Source organism: Canis lupus, chromosome 11 (genome assembly GCF_003254725.2).
Source record: "Canis lupus dingo isolate Sandy chromosome 11, ASM325472v2, whole genome shotgun sequence".
NCBI classification, from domain to species: domain Eukaryota; kingdom Metazoa; phylum Chordata; class Mammalia; order Carnivora; family Canidae; genus Canis; species Canis lupus.
The window spans coordinates 22,367,187-22,380,485 of record NC_064253.1 but is presented as its reverse complement, the minus strand read 5'-3'; the positions used below and the strand labels follow the sequence as shown (position 1 = coordinate 22,380,485).

Genomic DNA, 13,299 nt, shown 5'->3' with positions numbered 1-13,299 from the left:
CCCTTTGCCTTGTGCCACCAACTTCAACCATTAAAGCCTCATTTTCCAGGTCCAGAAACCATTTATTGGTTTCACACTATGAAAAGAAGCACTCGAGAGAGCTGGGCCCCAGGACAGGGAAGTGATGACAGTTTGGGATAATGTGGGAATCAGAAAGACAAGCTGAGAGCCCCGGCATTACCCTACGTGTGGACTGGCTTGACAGCTGCCCACAGAGGTGAACATTTCCTCTCTTTGGGAGAAGAAAATCAAGAGGTGAGATGTACAAAATTGCCTCCCTCCCTGTGACACAGAGACAGAACTTCTTTCACAAGAACTACTGCAGGTAAAGAAGGAAGTGGCCATGAGAAAATACTACACAGGCATACAGTACGGATGACGTCTGCCCAGGTGGGCCTGGAAGGGGCAGCCCTGAGCCAGAGAACCTAGAGCACCAGGGACAGGAGAGTGGAGGACTGGCCCTGGCTGGGGGCTGCACTTCCAGGCCAGCGTGAGGCCCAGTGCAACCTGAGGCCAAAGCTGAGCAGCCTCGAGAACAACAGTGGAGAAGAGGTCACGCTCACCAGAAGGCCTGACATGTGGGACTCCTGACAGCTGGCCCTGACAATGTCCTTCAAACACAATCCAGGCGGGCTCCATTAGTCTGCAGTCCAGAGGTACAGAAATCCAGTCCCAGTGGATGACTGCCCAGAACCCCACAGGCTGATGACTCCTCCCCATGGAAGTCCTGGGCTTTCAAAGCTATGACCTGGTTCCCATAAGTGCCTGATTCTGAATTCCCAAATTCTCTGGGGAAGCAATTCCTAGCTGCTAGCTCAGCCATCCAAAGCTCTAGGTTAAGCCACAGCTGCCCTCCTGGCCCTGGGGCATTCAGGGTAAGGAGAAGATCTTGAGGCATGGCAGGTGCCCAGGCCTGGCCACTCTCAGAGGGCCCTTCTGTGCTGCTGCTTAGATGTGTGGAAAGTGATGAGCTCCAAGAAGTAGGAGCCCAGCATCTGATGGTTGTTCTTTGGGCCTAAATACAGATGAACAGGGGTAGTGTGGCCTCCTGGTACCCAGCCAACAGAACCTCTTTGTGTGCAAAATAACAAGGAACTATTTCCTCATTGTCCAGGTTTATTGTCATGAGGTGGGGGAGACAGAATGTCATTTTAATTAATCAGAGGACAGGAGCCAAGAATTTGCCAGAGTACCAGCTCTGTGGGCTTGGAGGCTATGACTCTGTTAAAGCATCATTTAGACTTCAAGGAATATAAATTAGCACAGAGGTACAGGTCTCCACCTCCAGCTCCACCTGGCCAGTGTACAGAGGATGTGTAATTTAGAGTCACTTCTGTGCTCCTAGGGATCTGGGGTCCTATGATATCCCAAAGGCCATAGGTGAGCCACAGCCAAGTGGCCTGATGATCCCCAGGGAACAACTTTGGGATACAAGGCTCTGCTTAATGACAGAAACCCCTGAAGTCAAACATGGGCCATATGTCTGTGTGAATATTCTATCTGCATGCCCATGGGTCTCTGTTCATGTCTACAAGAACCAAAGGCTGTGGTCACCAAGCAAGCCAGGCTGAGCTTTGGGATAGATGTTGGCCAGTGGGAAGGGCTGTCCTCTCCTTACTAGATCCCTGCCCTGCAAATAAGGGTTATCCTTGCCACGCTGTAAACCTCAGGCCTTAGCCTCTAACAAGGCTGCCACAACATAGCTAAGATGATGCACTTGGCAGATAGCTCATGCCCTCAGCTTCACAAGGAGTCAGTCTGGGTCAGTGTCCCTGCCCCAGACCTCAGTCCTATATGGTTCCCTCCTCCTCACGCAGCCCTGGGCTTCCTTTCCCTCAGCTCACAGCCATCACCTTCTTCCTCACATGTTTCCCACCAGTTTCTGCCACTTTCATTCTGTGCTGACTTCTCTCCTGGCCTCACCTGAAAACCCTTTCCTTGGCAGGACATCATTCCTTAGCAGCCCTCTCAAGGGAAGCTGCCTATTCTTCCCAGCCTGATTCAGGAGGCCACCCTTGCCTCTCTCTCAGAGACGCTATCTCCATTGGTGAAGCTCCTGCTTCTAGAAAGAGCCAGCCTTCTAGCTAACCATTCCCCTTCATGTCTTGGAATCTCTGCCTGCAGGATCCACAACATGCTGCTGTCATCCTCGAGGCCTTCAGTATCCCTATGGAATATCAACCATCCCCCAGGCCTCTTTGTCCCTCAACTCCTTCATCTCCAGTGACCTTTGCACCAATTTAGGCCTCCACTATCTTGGTGTCTGTCCAACAACTGCACTAAGCAGACTACATTTCCAATCGCCTGATTGTGCCCTCAATCTGAGGTATCTATCACCCAGTATCTGCCTCCCAAGGACCTCCAGTCTTTTTTCCTGTCCACGTGGACTCCAATGCCTGGCACCTCTGACACATCCCTCCCCTGCTTCTAGGACACTTTATAGGGTCCATCTCTGGCCTACAAACAATGGGAGCCACTCTCAGCTTTGAAAGGAAGGCTGCCATGATTTGATGTACCCTTTAGAGATTCTCCCCAGCTGCAGGGGCATTTCTTTTTTTTTTTTTTAATTTATTTTTTATTGGTGTTCAATTTACTAACATACAGAATAACCCCCAGTGCCCGTCACCCATTCACTCCCACCCCCCGCCCTCCTCCCCTTCTACCACCCCTAGTTCGTTTCCCAGAGTTAGCAGTCTTTACGTTCCGTCTCCCTTTCTGATATTTCCCACACATTTCTTCTCCCTTCCCTTATATTCCCTTTCACTATTATTTATATTCTGCAGGGGCATTTCTGCCCCAGGGCTCTCGCAGGAGTATGGGAAGCCAGTGCAGGAATCCTGATGAAGGCGGGTGAGAATGGTGAAAAGATGATGGGCAGGGTGGGGTGGGAGGAGGTGATAAGATGTGGACAGGTCACTAACCACGTAGGAGGCCGTGCAACAGGACTTTGAGACAGAGGCCTCAATGCTGACACTCAAATTTATGACCTGGCAGTTGAATGGGGGTGGGGCACAGCCTTCACAAAAAGATATAATACAGAAGGAGGGGCTGGAGTCTGGGGATATGACTTCGGGAGAGCGATGACTTCCAGCTTAGACAGGATGGGTTTGAGGAGCATGTGAGTTGTCCAGGAAGCTGTGAGTCTGAAGGTCAGAGAGAGCCATGGGCAGGTGAAGATCCCTGAAATGTGGAAAAGATCACCCAAAGAGGATATGCAGAGTTAGGGGAGCGGCGAAAAGAACTTAGGGTATAGTCCTGAGAAAACCGCACATAAAGACCAGGCAAAGCAAGCAGGCACCCAAGAAGTGCTCATGAGGCTGGAGGAACAGCAAAAAGAGGCAGTGAGAGGACAATGGAACTGGCCAGTGGACTTGGCAACAAAGAGATTGCTGACAACCTCAGAGAGGCTAGTTCCTTTGGAGGGAAGAAGCCAGGGCATAAATGACCAGTGAGGAAGCAGGGACTAGGAGTTACAGACACATCTTCCCAGGATGCAAGGGAAGGAGAGGAGAGGAGGGCTGGCCTGAGTTTGGGAGAGGACACACAGCCATGGCACTACATGAGAGCATAAAATGAGTGAATGGGGATCTGTGGTAGGGGAAGCTCTTTAACATTCTCCTCATCTTGTCCCCCAGGCCTGGGACTGCTAAGTGTAGGGCCCAGGTCCTAGACAGAAGCCCAGGCCTGGCTGGGGGCAATCTCTCAGCAGAATAGGCTGACACACACCCTAGCTGGTCCAATGAGTCCAAAGCAGCCCCTTTCGGGAGAAGCGTGGACACAGGGCACAGTGCCAGGGAAACATACTGTCCCCGAGGTGAATGCTCAATGGCAGGTTGGGTCAGTGATGAAGTTTTTTCTGATACCTTCTGAGCAAAGAAAAACTAGTCACCTCACGACCTCTCAGCGGGAGCACCATCTCTAGAGCTGCCTGAACAAAGTAATGAGATTGTTCTCATCCAGAGAAGCAGCAGATTTTTAGCTGTATGGGGAAAGCATACAACTGAAAGTGTGTGACCAGTGCCACCAAAAAGCAAGAGACCCCTGGGAACATAGTTTAAAGGCCTTGCACCATGTAGCATGGGAGAGAGGAAAAGTTTGTGTGGCCACTGGAGCCAGCCACACCTCTCAAATCTCAGCTGTGTCATCTAACTGCTGAGGGACTGTGAGTCTCAATTTCTCCATCTGTAAAACAGAGATGATGACACTTTTCCTCATTAAGATTAGGTGAGATACCATTGGTAAAGATCAACCTGCCATACAGTAGGATTCAGTAACTGGATGATGGTGGTAGAATGATGACTTCATCAGGGGCTAGTGGGCAGACATGGCACCCCTAGGTCACTCACCCGGATGCCACGGCTATAGGTGATAAGTTTGAGGATGCGCAGGGATTGCATGCCATCAGCAATGTTGAGGTAGGGGTAGTGCTTGCCCTTGAATCTTCGGAGACCATAGGGGATGAAGATTGTGATGATGATGATTACATCCAGCAGGTTGTAGCCATCTTTCCAGTAGTTGATGGGGTCCACGTAGAGCTTCATGCAGAACTCGGAGCTATAGATGGACACAAAGACCAGCTCTGAGACCTGCAGGGATGTCAAGGGTTAGATGGTCAGGCCAAGCTGCAGCACCCCATAGTTCTGTCCTCTCCCTACCTGGGGCACCCAATTGGCTGTGTGCATCTTGGGGAGAGTGTACTCCTAGGTCCCCTGTGTGTGAGGGAAACCCAGGCAGAGCCCCAGGCACACAGTGGAGACATAGTATTGTGCCTGATTCTCTTCCCCTTCTGCGTCTCCCCTCCCTGCAGCCCTCAGCCCTGGGGGTCACAGCCAGGTCACACCCAGGTTGCTCAAGAACGACGGACTGACCAGAAAACAGAATGACCATCTAGACCCCAGTATAAGGCAACTCAACATATCAGGTGACCTGAATGTAAGCTTTCCCAAAGAGAAGATCCCAAGAGTTTTCTGGCCCACCTGAATATTCAGGAATAGAGATGAAATACTCAAATATCTACTAATATATATTAGTAATGTTCATCACAATACTGAAAATCAGTTAACTACTTCTGACGAACATTCTGCTTTTTTCCCACTTTTACACTTGATGAAATAATCTAATCTTATTCAAATTTTCATGCATCTATAACTTCAGGTGAGCAAAGATTGGTTCAAAGAACAGAGAAGTTAGCATACTAGAAGAGAAAGGGGAGAGCAGAGCAGGAAATGCCGTTGGAGGGGCAGGCCACATAGGGAAGCCCTTATAGGCCTGGTGAGAGCTTTGAAGTTTAACACCCACCTTGGAGGATTCTGAGCAAGGGAGTGATAGGAACTGATTGGCATGCTTAAGAGACCTCCGTGGAAAAGAGACTAGTGGGAAGACTGGCAAGACTGACGACTAGTGGGGTGGGGGGACTTACGGAGGAAGAGGCAGGTGGCAGGCAAATGATTAGACTGGGGGATGGTTGGCATCGAAAGGAAGAGGAGAGAGTGTGTGTTTTGGAGGCTACCATGTCAGGACCTGGCTGCCGGAGTTGGGGTGTTCAGGAAAGGCAAGAGGCCAAGGAAGACTTTAGTGCTTCAGACAGAAGGGTCAGCGGTGATGCTTTCTCGGAGATGAATTTGGGGTGGGCTGAAGTGGGCTAGAGAGAGATTCTGGAGGGAAACAGAAAAGTTTGTGAGGTATGTCACCTTTTCAATACATGTCAGACACTACCACTGGAAAATGTAACTCAAGCCATAGCTACCCACTTAGATAACATGAAGGCAGCTGGTGTTTTTTTTTTTTTTTAATTTTTATTTACTTATGATAGTCACACACACAGAGAGAGAGGCAGAGACACAGGCAGAGGGAGAAGCAGGCTCCATGCACCGGGAGCCCGACGTGGGATTCGATCCCGGGTCTCCAGGATCGCGCCCTGGGCCAAAGGCAGGCACCAAACCGCTGCGCCACCCAGGGATCCCCAGCTGGTGTTTTTATTTGTCCTGCATACTTGTGTCTGTGGCCCTCTACTTGGCAACCATTTACATACCTTTCTATTTTTTAATGACTATGTAATATTTAAGATACACAAAAAGGTATAAAGAATAATATAATGAACCATATACTACCACCCAGCTTTAAGAAATAAAATATTATTACCATTGTAGGTAGTCTCCACTGACCAAGTCCCTTCCCTCTCACAAAAGTAACCCTACTGTAAGTCGGCAGCAGGTCATGCTCATGTATTTTATACTCTTACCACAAAGGTACCCCAAAAGTACATGGCATTTTTTTTGCATTTTTTATACATTATGGAAACAGCATAGACCCTGAAGTATTCTTTGGCAATTTGTGTTTTGTTTTGTTTTGTTTTGTTTTTCATTTAAAATTACATTCAGGCGCCTGGGTGGCTCAGTCAGTTAAGCATCCAACTCTTGATTTCAGCTCATGTTCTCAGGGTCATGAGATTGAGCCCCATGCCCATTGGGTTCTGTGCTTGGCGGGGAGTCTGCCGGAGGGTCTCCCTCTCCTTCTGTCCCTCCTCCCACCAGCATGCACATGCACACATGTGTGCTCTGTCTCTCCAAAATGGATAAATCTTTTTTAAAATAAATAAAACTACGAGATTCATCTATGTTGGTATGTGTAAATGTAGTTTATAGTTCTACTACTATGTAGCAACACCACTCATGAAAATACTGTAATTTATTTAACCCGTTACCCACTGGGTGATATTTGGCTTGTTGGTAATTTTTACTATTGCAAACAACCTAAGAGTACAAAAAGAGTGAGTAAATTCTTGTATGTTTTATCATATCTGTGTATAAAGCTTCTCTCAGTTATATACCTCGGGGTAGAATTAGCAAGTTGTAGGATATGAGTAACTGCAACTTCACTGGATAGTGAGATGTATTTTCTGAAGCTATTGTACCAATTTAATACCAGCAATGTTCCCACTGTCTTCCCTGCTAACCAACGCTTCCCAGGGCTGAGCTTCTTCATTTTTGTCAGACTGATGAATATTTGTCATTTCTCTAATTAATGACGTTGGATGTCTCTTTATATGTTTAAATTGTAAACCACCTGTTTCTTATCTTTTGCCAAATTGCCTGCTGGACTGTTTTCGGTTTTTTCTTATTGGCCTACCAAATGATCACTTTTTCAGATATTCTGAATCCTGATTCTTTACCCGTTATATGTACTGAAAATATCTTCTCCTACACTGACTTATGTTTTCACCTTTTCAATGATCTTTTGATAAACAAAAATTTAAAATCTTAATGGAATCAAAAGAACCAAACTGTTTTTTCATGACATATATTTTGTATTATATACTATATATATATTATAATACAAGCTTTAAAAAAGCTTCCTGGGGCACCTGGGGGCTCAGTGATTGAGCGGCTGCCTTTGGCTCAGGGTGTGATTCCAGGGTCCTGGGATTGAGTCCCACATCAGGGGACTCAGCAAGAAGCCTGCTTCTTCCTCTTCCTCTTCCTCTTCCTCTTCTTCTTTCTCTGCCTCTCTCTCTGTCTCTCATGAATAAAAATAATTTAAAAAAATCTGTAAGAAAAAAAAAAAGGAAAACTTCCCCTCCTGAGATTATTATAAATATTCTATTCTAAACATTCTGAAGTGTCACTTTTCACATTGGGTCTTTAACCCTGTTGTGTACGCTGTGAGGCAGAGATCCAGTTACATGCTTTCCCCACACACACACCCTATGGTCCTAGTACTGTTTCTAGCAGTAGGTACCCTTTTGCCCCTCACCTACAGCGCCCCCTGACAGGTACCAGGTCTCTGTATGGGCCAGGATCTATTTCCCAGCACTCTTACCTATTGCACTGGCTTCTTTGTCTACTACGTCATCACTCTTGCCTTCATTACTAAAGCTCTACACAAAATTTTATCTGGTTAAGTCTACCCTTTTCTCCCCCTTTTAACTTTCAAAGTCATCTTATTTGCTTTTTCTCTTTAATTCTTTTTTTTAAAGATAGATTTATTTATTTACTTACTTACTTACTTATTTATTTATTTATTTATTTATTTATTTATTTATTTATGATAGAGAGAGAGAGACAGAGGCAGAGACACAGGAGGAGGGAGAAGCAGGCTCCATGCCGGGAGCCTGACGCGGGACTCAATCCCAGGACTCCAGGATCGCGCCCTGGGCCAAAGGCAGGCGCTAAACCACTGAGCCACCCAGGGATCCCCCCCGCCGCTTTGTTTTTTTCCCCCGCCTTTTTTAAAGATTGATTTATTTATTTATTTATTTATTTATTTATTTATTTATTTATTTATTATAGACACAGACAGAGAGATTCTCTTTGTTTCTCTAAATTTTAGCATCAGCTTTTGGCAACCCATGAAAAACACACTGCCTTTATTTCTTATTGGAATTGCACTGATTTTACAGATTAATTTGGGGAGATTGCATCTCTAAGAAATTGAGCTTTTCTATCCATGGTCTGATAGATCTTTACATTTCTTTGTCTTCTTTAATGACCTTTATATATTTGAATATTGTTTTCTCCTTAAGGATCACATAAATCTAGGGGCACCTGAGTAGCTCAGCCAGTTCCTGAGCCACTCAGGTGCTCGGGTCATGATCTCAGGGTTCTGGGATAGAGCTCCAGGCTGGCCTCCCTGCTCAGTGGGGAGCCTGCTTCTCCCTCTGCTCTTCCCCCACTACTCATGCTCCTGCTCACTCTCTCTCAAATAAATAAAATCTTTTTTAAAAATTCACAAATCTTTTATTAGATCTATTAGATTTTATTACATCTTTTGTCTAAATACTTTGCATATCTTGCTATTTGAAGTGCTGTTTTACAGTTAATATACTAAATGTAATTAATTTTATTTATTAATCATATATCCAGCAAACTTATTGGACTTAGTATTAACTTTACTAACAATTTTTTTCAGATTCTTTTGAGAGTTCTATGCAAAAATGACAGTATTTTTCTAATCCTTAAAAGAGAATACTGCTAAAGTTTCACCACTGAGTGTGAATTTTGATCCAAGTTTTACAAAGTACCCTTAATTGGGTTAAAAATAAGCCCTTTCTATTCCTAGTTTGCTAAGTTTTTATCTTAAAGGATATTCATGATAAACTTTTTTCTTCATCTTTTGAAATTATCTTTTTTTCTCCTCTAATATTTTAAGCTGGTTAATAAAATATGTAGATTTTTCTAATACTTGCATTCCTGAAAAAAACAAACCTGGCAATAACATATACTCTTTTTCATTCATTTTCTAATTCAGTTTCCTAATGTTCTGTTTGGGATTTTGTATTTTTTTAAATTTTTTTTAAGATTTTCTTTATTTAATCATGAGAGAGAGAGAGAGAGAAAGAGAGAGAGAGAGAGAGGGTCAGAGACACAGGCAGAGGGAGAAGCAGGCTCCATGTAGGGATCCTGATGTGGGACTTGATCCCGGGACTCCAGGATCACAGCCTGAGCCAAAGGCAGGTACCAAACAGCTGAGCCACCCACAGATCCCCATGGGATTTTTGTGTTAATGTTCATGTAATTGGGTGTGATTTTCTTTCTCATACTGTCCTTGTCTAGTTTTGGCATGAAGATTATGTCAGCCTTACAAGATGAACTATATGTGGGCAGGGCAGGTATACTCATTTATCTGATCACTTGCAAGCATTTTATGTTTGAAATTATATCTTCCACGAATGTAAAACCATCTAGTACAGGTTAGTTTGTAGGTTTTGGGGATAAAGTTTTAGCAACTAATTCAACACTTTATACCCATTAAAAGAAATATAAGGACATATAAAAATTAGCTCAGTTTTTTGCTTTTTTGTTGAAAGTCAGTTTTGTCAATTTTTTTCTAGAAAATTATCTTATCTCAGCTAGGTTTTCAAATTTTATTGGCAAAATTATTAGATTTCTGACATCTACTGTATCTGTTATTTTAATTTTAAAATGCTAACATACATACATACATACATACATACATACATAAGCAAGCAAGCAAGCAAACAAGCTAGCTAACATGAGGGTACATGGGTGGCTCAGTGGTTGAGCGCCTGCCTTTGGCTCAGATCATGATCCCAGGGTCCTGGAATCAAGCCCTGCATCAGACTCTCCGCAGGAAGCCTGCTTCTCCCTCTGCCTGTCTCTGTGTCTCTCATGAATAAATAAAATATTTTTGAAATAAAATAAATACTTACATGAAGATATGCTGAGTGAAATAAGTCGATCAGAGAAAGACAATTATATGGTTTCACTCATGTGTGGAATATAAGAAATAGTGAAAGGGCTTTTAAGGGAAAGGAGGGGAATTGAGTGGGAAAAATTAGAGAGGAAGACAAATTATGAGACTCCTAACTCTGGGAAACAAATAAGGATTACAGAAGGGGAGGAGGAAAGGGGGCGTGGGGAAACTGGGTGACGAGCACTAAGGAGGGCACGTGATGGGATGAGCACTGGGGGTTATACTATTTGTTGGCAAACTGAACTTAAATAATTTTTTAAATAAATAAATAAATAAATAAATAAATAAATAAATATAAAAAATAAATAAATAAATAAATAAATAAAAATAAAAAATAAAACGCAAGCCTAGGGGCGACTGCATGGCTCAGTTGATCAGCCATCTGCCTTCAGGTCAGGTCATGATCCTCGGGGTCCTGGGATCAAGCCCCACATCAGGTTCCCTGCTCAGCAGAGACTGTGCTTCTCCCTCTCCCTCTGACCCTCCCCTCTGCTTATACTCTTGCTCTCTCTCAAACGAATAAAAAATCTAAAAAAAAAAAAAAATCCTAACATGATTCAGGGCTGTCATTTGTCTTGATTGTCTCATGAAGAAAGCTATTTTATCATCGTTTTCTAAGATCGAACTTTGGCTTTATTAATACTATTGAATCTTTGCTTTCCTTAAAAAAAGATTTATTACTTATTCACGAGACGCAGAGAGAGAGATAGAGAGGCAGAGACAGGTAGAGGGAGAAGCAGGCTGCATGCGGGCGGAGCCTGATGTGAGACTCACTCCCGGGTCTCCAGGATCACACACGCCCTAGGCTGAAGGCGGCACTAAACCGCTGAGCCACCCGGGCTGCCCCTTTGCTTTCTATTTCATTAATTTTTGCTCTTATCTTTATTATTTCCTTTTTTCTACTTTCCTTCTTTTCTTCTATTTTTCCTTCCTTTTTCCTTCTTTTTGATTTTATTCGGTTGCTCTTTTCCAAAAGGTCAGCTCATTAATTTTTTAAATTGAGGTATAATTCTTGTACCATAAAATTCATCATTTTAAAAAGTAAAATTCGTAAGGGGGGTTTAACTTTTGAGTACTCATAACCTTTGTTTTTGATTAGGGTAAAAAAAATATATATATATAACATGATAAGTACACATTTACCCATTTGTAGGTGTACAATCAGTTCAGTGGAAGTAGTGCATTCACAATATGGTACAACCATCACTACCATCCATTTCCAGAACTATTTCATTTTCTCAAGCAGAAGCTCTCTACCCAATAAGCAGTACCTTCACATTCCCCTCTTCCCCAGCCCCCAGATAACTCCATTCTTTATGTCTGTGTTAATTTTCCTGTTTTAGGTACTTTAATACTTTCACTTATAGTGAAACCACACAATATTTGCCATTTTATACCTGGTTTATTTCACTTGGCATAATGTGTTCGAGGTTCATCCACATTGTAGCATGCATGTATCACAATTTCATTCTTTATAAAAGCTGAATAATATTCCATTTTACATATAGACCACATTTTCTTTATCTATTCATTTGTCAATCATGTGTCATGTGGCAATTCATGTGTCCACATGACTTGCTTCCACCTTTTGGCTACTGTGAACAATGGTGCTATAAACACTGGTGTACAAGTATCTGAGTTTGTTTCCAATTCTTTTGAATATACACTTAGAAGTGGAATTGCTGGATCATACGGCAATTCTATGTTTAACTTTTTGAGAAGATGTTCTCTAGAGCTTTTACATGATTTAACATTCCCACCAGCAATGCACAAATGTCCTAATTTCTTCTTGTCTACATCACTAACACTTGTTCTTTTCCATTTTGCAGTTTTTGTTTTCATAATAGTTGTAATAATTAGGGTGTGAAGTTGTATCTAATTGTGGTTTTGATTTGCATCTCCCATTCTAAAGGGATGACTAGTGATTCTGAACATCTTTTAATGTGCTTATTGGTCATTTACTATCTTCTTTGAAGAAATGACTATTCAAGCCCTTTGGGCATTTTTTAAAATTTAAATTGAATTTACCAACATATAGCATAACACTCAGTGCTCATCTCCTTTGGGCATTTTGTAATTGGGTTGCTCATATGTTGTTATTGTTATTACTGTCAAGTTGTGGGAGTTATTTATATAGTCTGCATGTTAACCCTTTATCAGATTCAGGATATGCAAATACTTTCTCCCTTTCTGTGGCTTATCTTCTCACTCTCTTGATAGTGCTCTTAGACTCACAAATGTTTTTATTTAATGAAGTCTAATTTATCTACTTTTCCTTTTGTGGCCTATGCTTTTGGTATCATCTCTAAGAATCTATTGTCAGATTCAAGGCCATAAACATTTACCTCTATGTTTTCTTCTAAGAATTCTAGCTTTTATACAGTTAATTTTTTAATACGGTGTGAGGTAGGGGTCCGACTTTATTCTTTGAATGTGGATAGCAGGCTGTCCTAGAACCTGACGAAGAGACTATTTTTTTTAAAGATTTTATTTATTTATTCATGAGAGACACACACAGAGAGAAAGAGAGACAGGGAGGGAGAGACACAGGCAGAGGAAGAAGCAGGCTCCATGCCGGGAGCTCGATGTGGGACTCAATCCAGGGTCTCCAGGATCAGGCCCTGGACTGAAGGCGGCACTAAATCGCTTGAGCCACCTGGGCTGCCCAAAGGTTCTTGCCCCAACTAAACAGTCTTGGCATTCTTGTCGAAAATCAATTAGCCTACTTAATTTGGTTTTATCTCCAGAATTTCAATTGTATTCCATAGGTCTATGTTTATCCTTATGCCAATACCACACTGTTTTTTATTATATCTCTGTAGTCTAAAGTTTTGAAGTCAGAAAGTACAAGTCCTCCAACTCCGTACTTCGTATTCAGTAATATTGTTTTGGCTCTTCAGGGCTCTTTGCACATCCATATGAATGTGGGTATTCCTTTGTTAGGAGGTTTTTGATTAGTAATGTAGCCTCTTTACTTAATATAAGTCTGATCCAACATGTCAGTCTTCTATTTTTCTCTTGAGTCAGTTTTGCGGTTAGTATGTTTCTTGTAATTTGTCCATTTCATCTAGGTTGTCTAATTTGTTG

At 42.9% G+C, this 13,299-nt stretch overlaps 1 protein-coding gene across 4 annotated transcripts in view; it reads right to left on the bottom strand.

Moving 5' to 3' along the window:
- Nucleotides 1-13,299, bottom strand: part of CATSPER3 (cation channel sperm associated 3) — a 35,705-nt gene that overhangs the window by 4,373 nt on the left and 18,033 nt on the right. For 3 of the 4 annotated variants that reach the window (XM_025432460.3, XM_025432457.3, XM_049091796.1), the window contains exon 3: nt 4,347-4,586. In XM_025432460.3, coding sequence (XP_025288245.1) covers nt 4,347-4,586 — 240 coding nt within the window. Of the gene's footprint in view, nt 1-4,346; nt 4,587-5,419; nt 5,655-13,299 lie in introns of all 4 variants that reach the window. The other variant, XM_049091797.1, reaches the window with a different exon arrangement.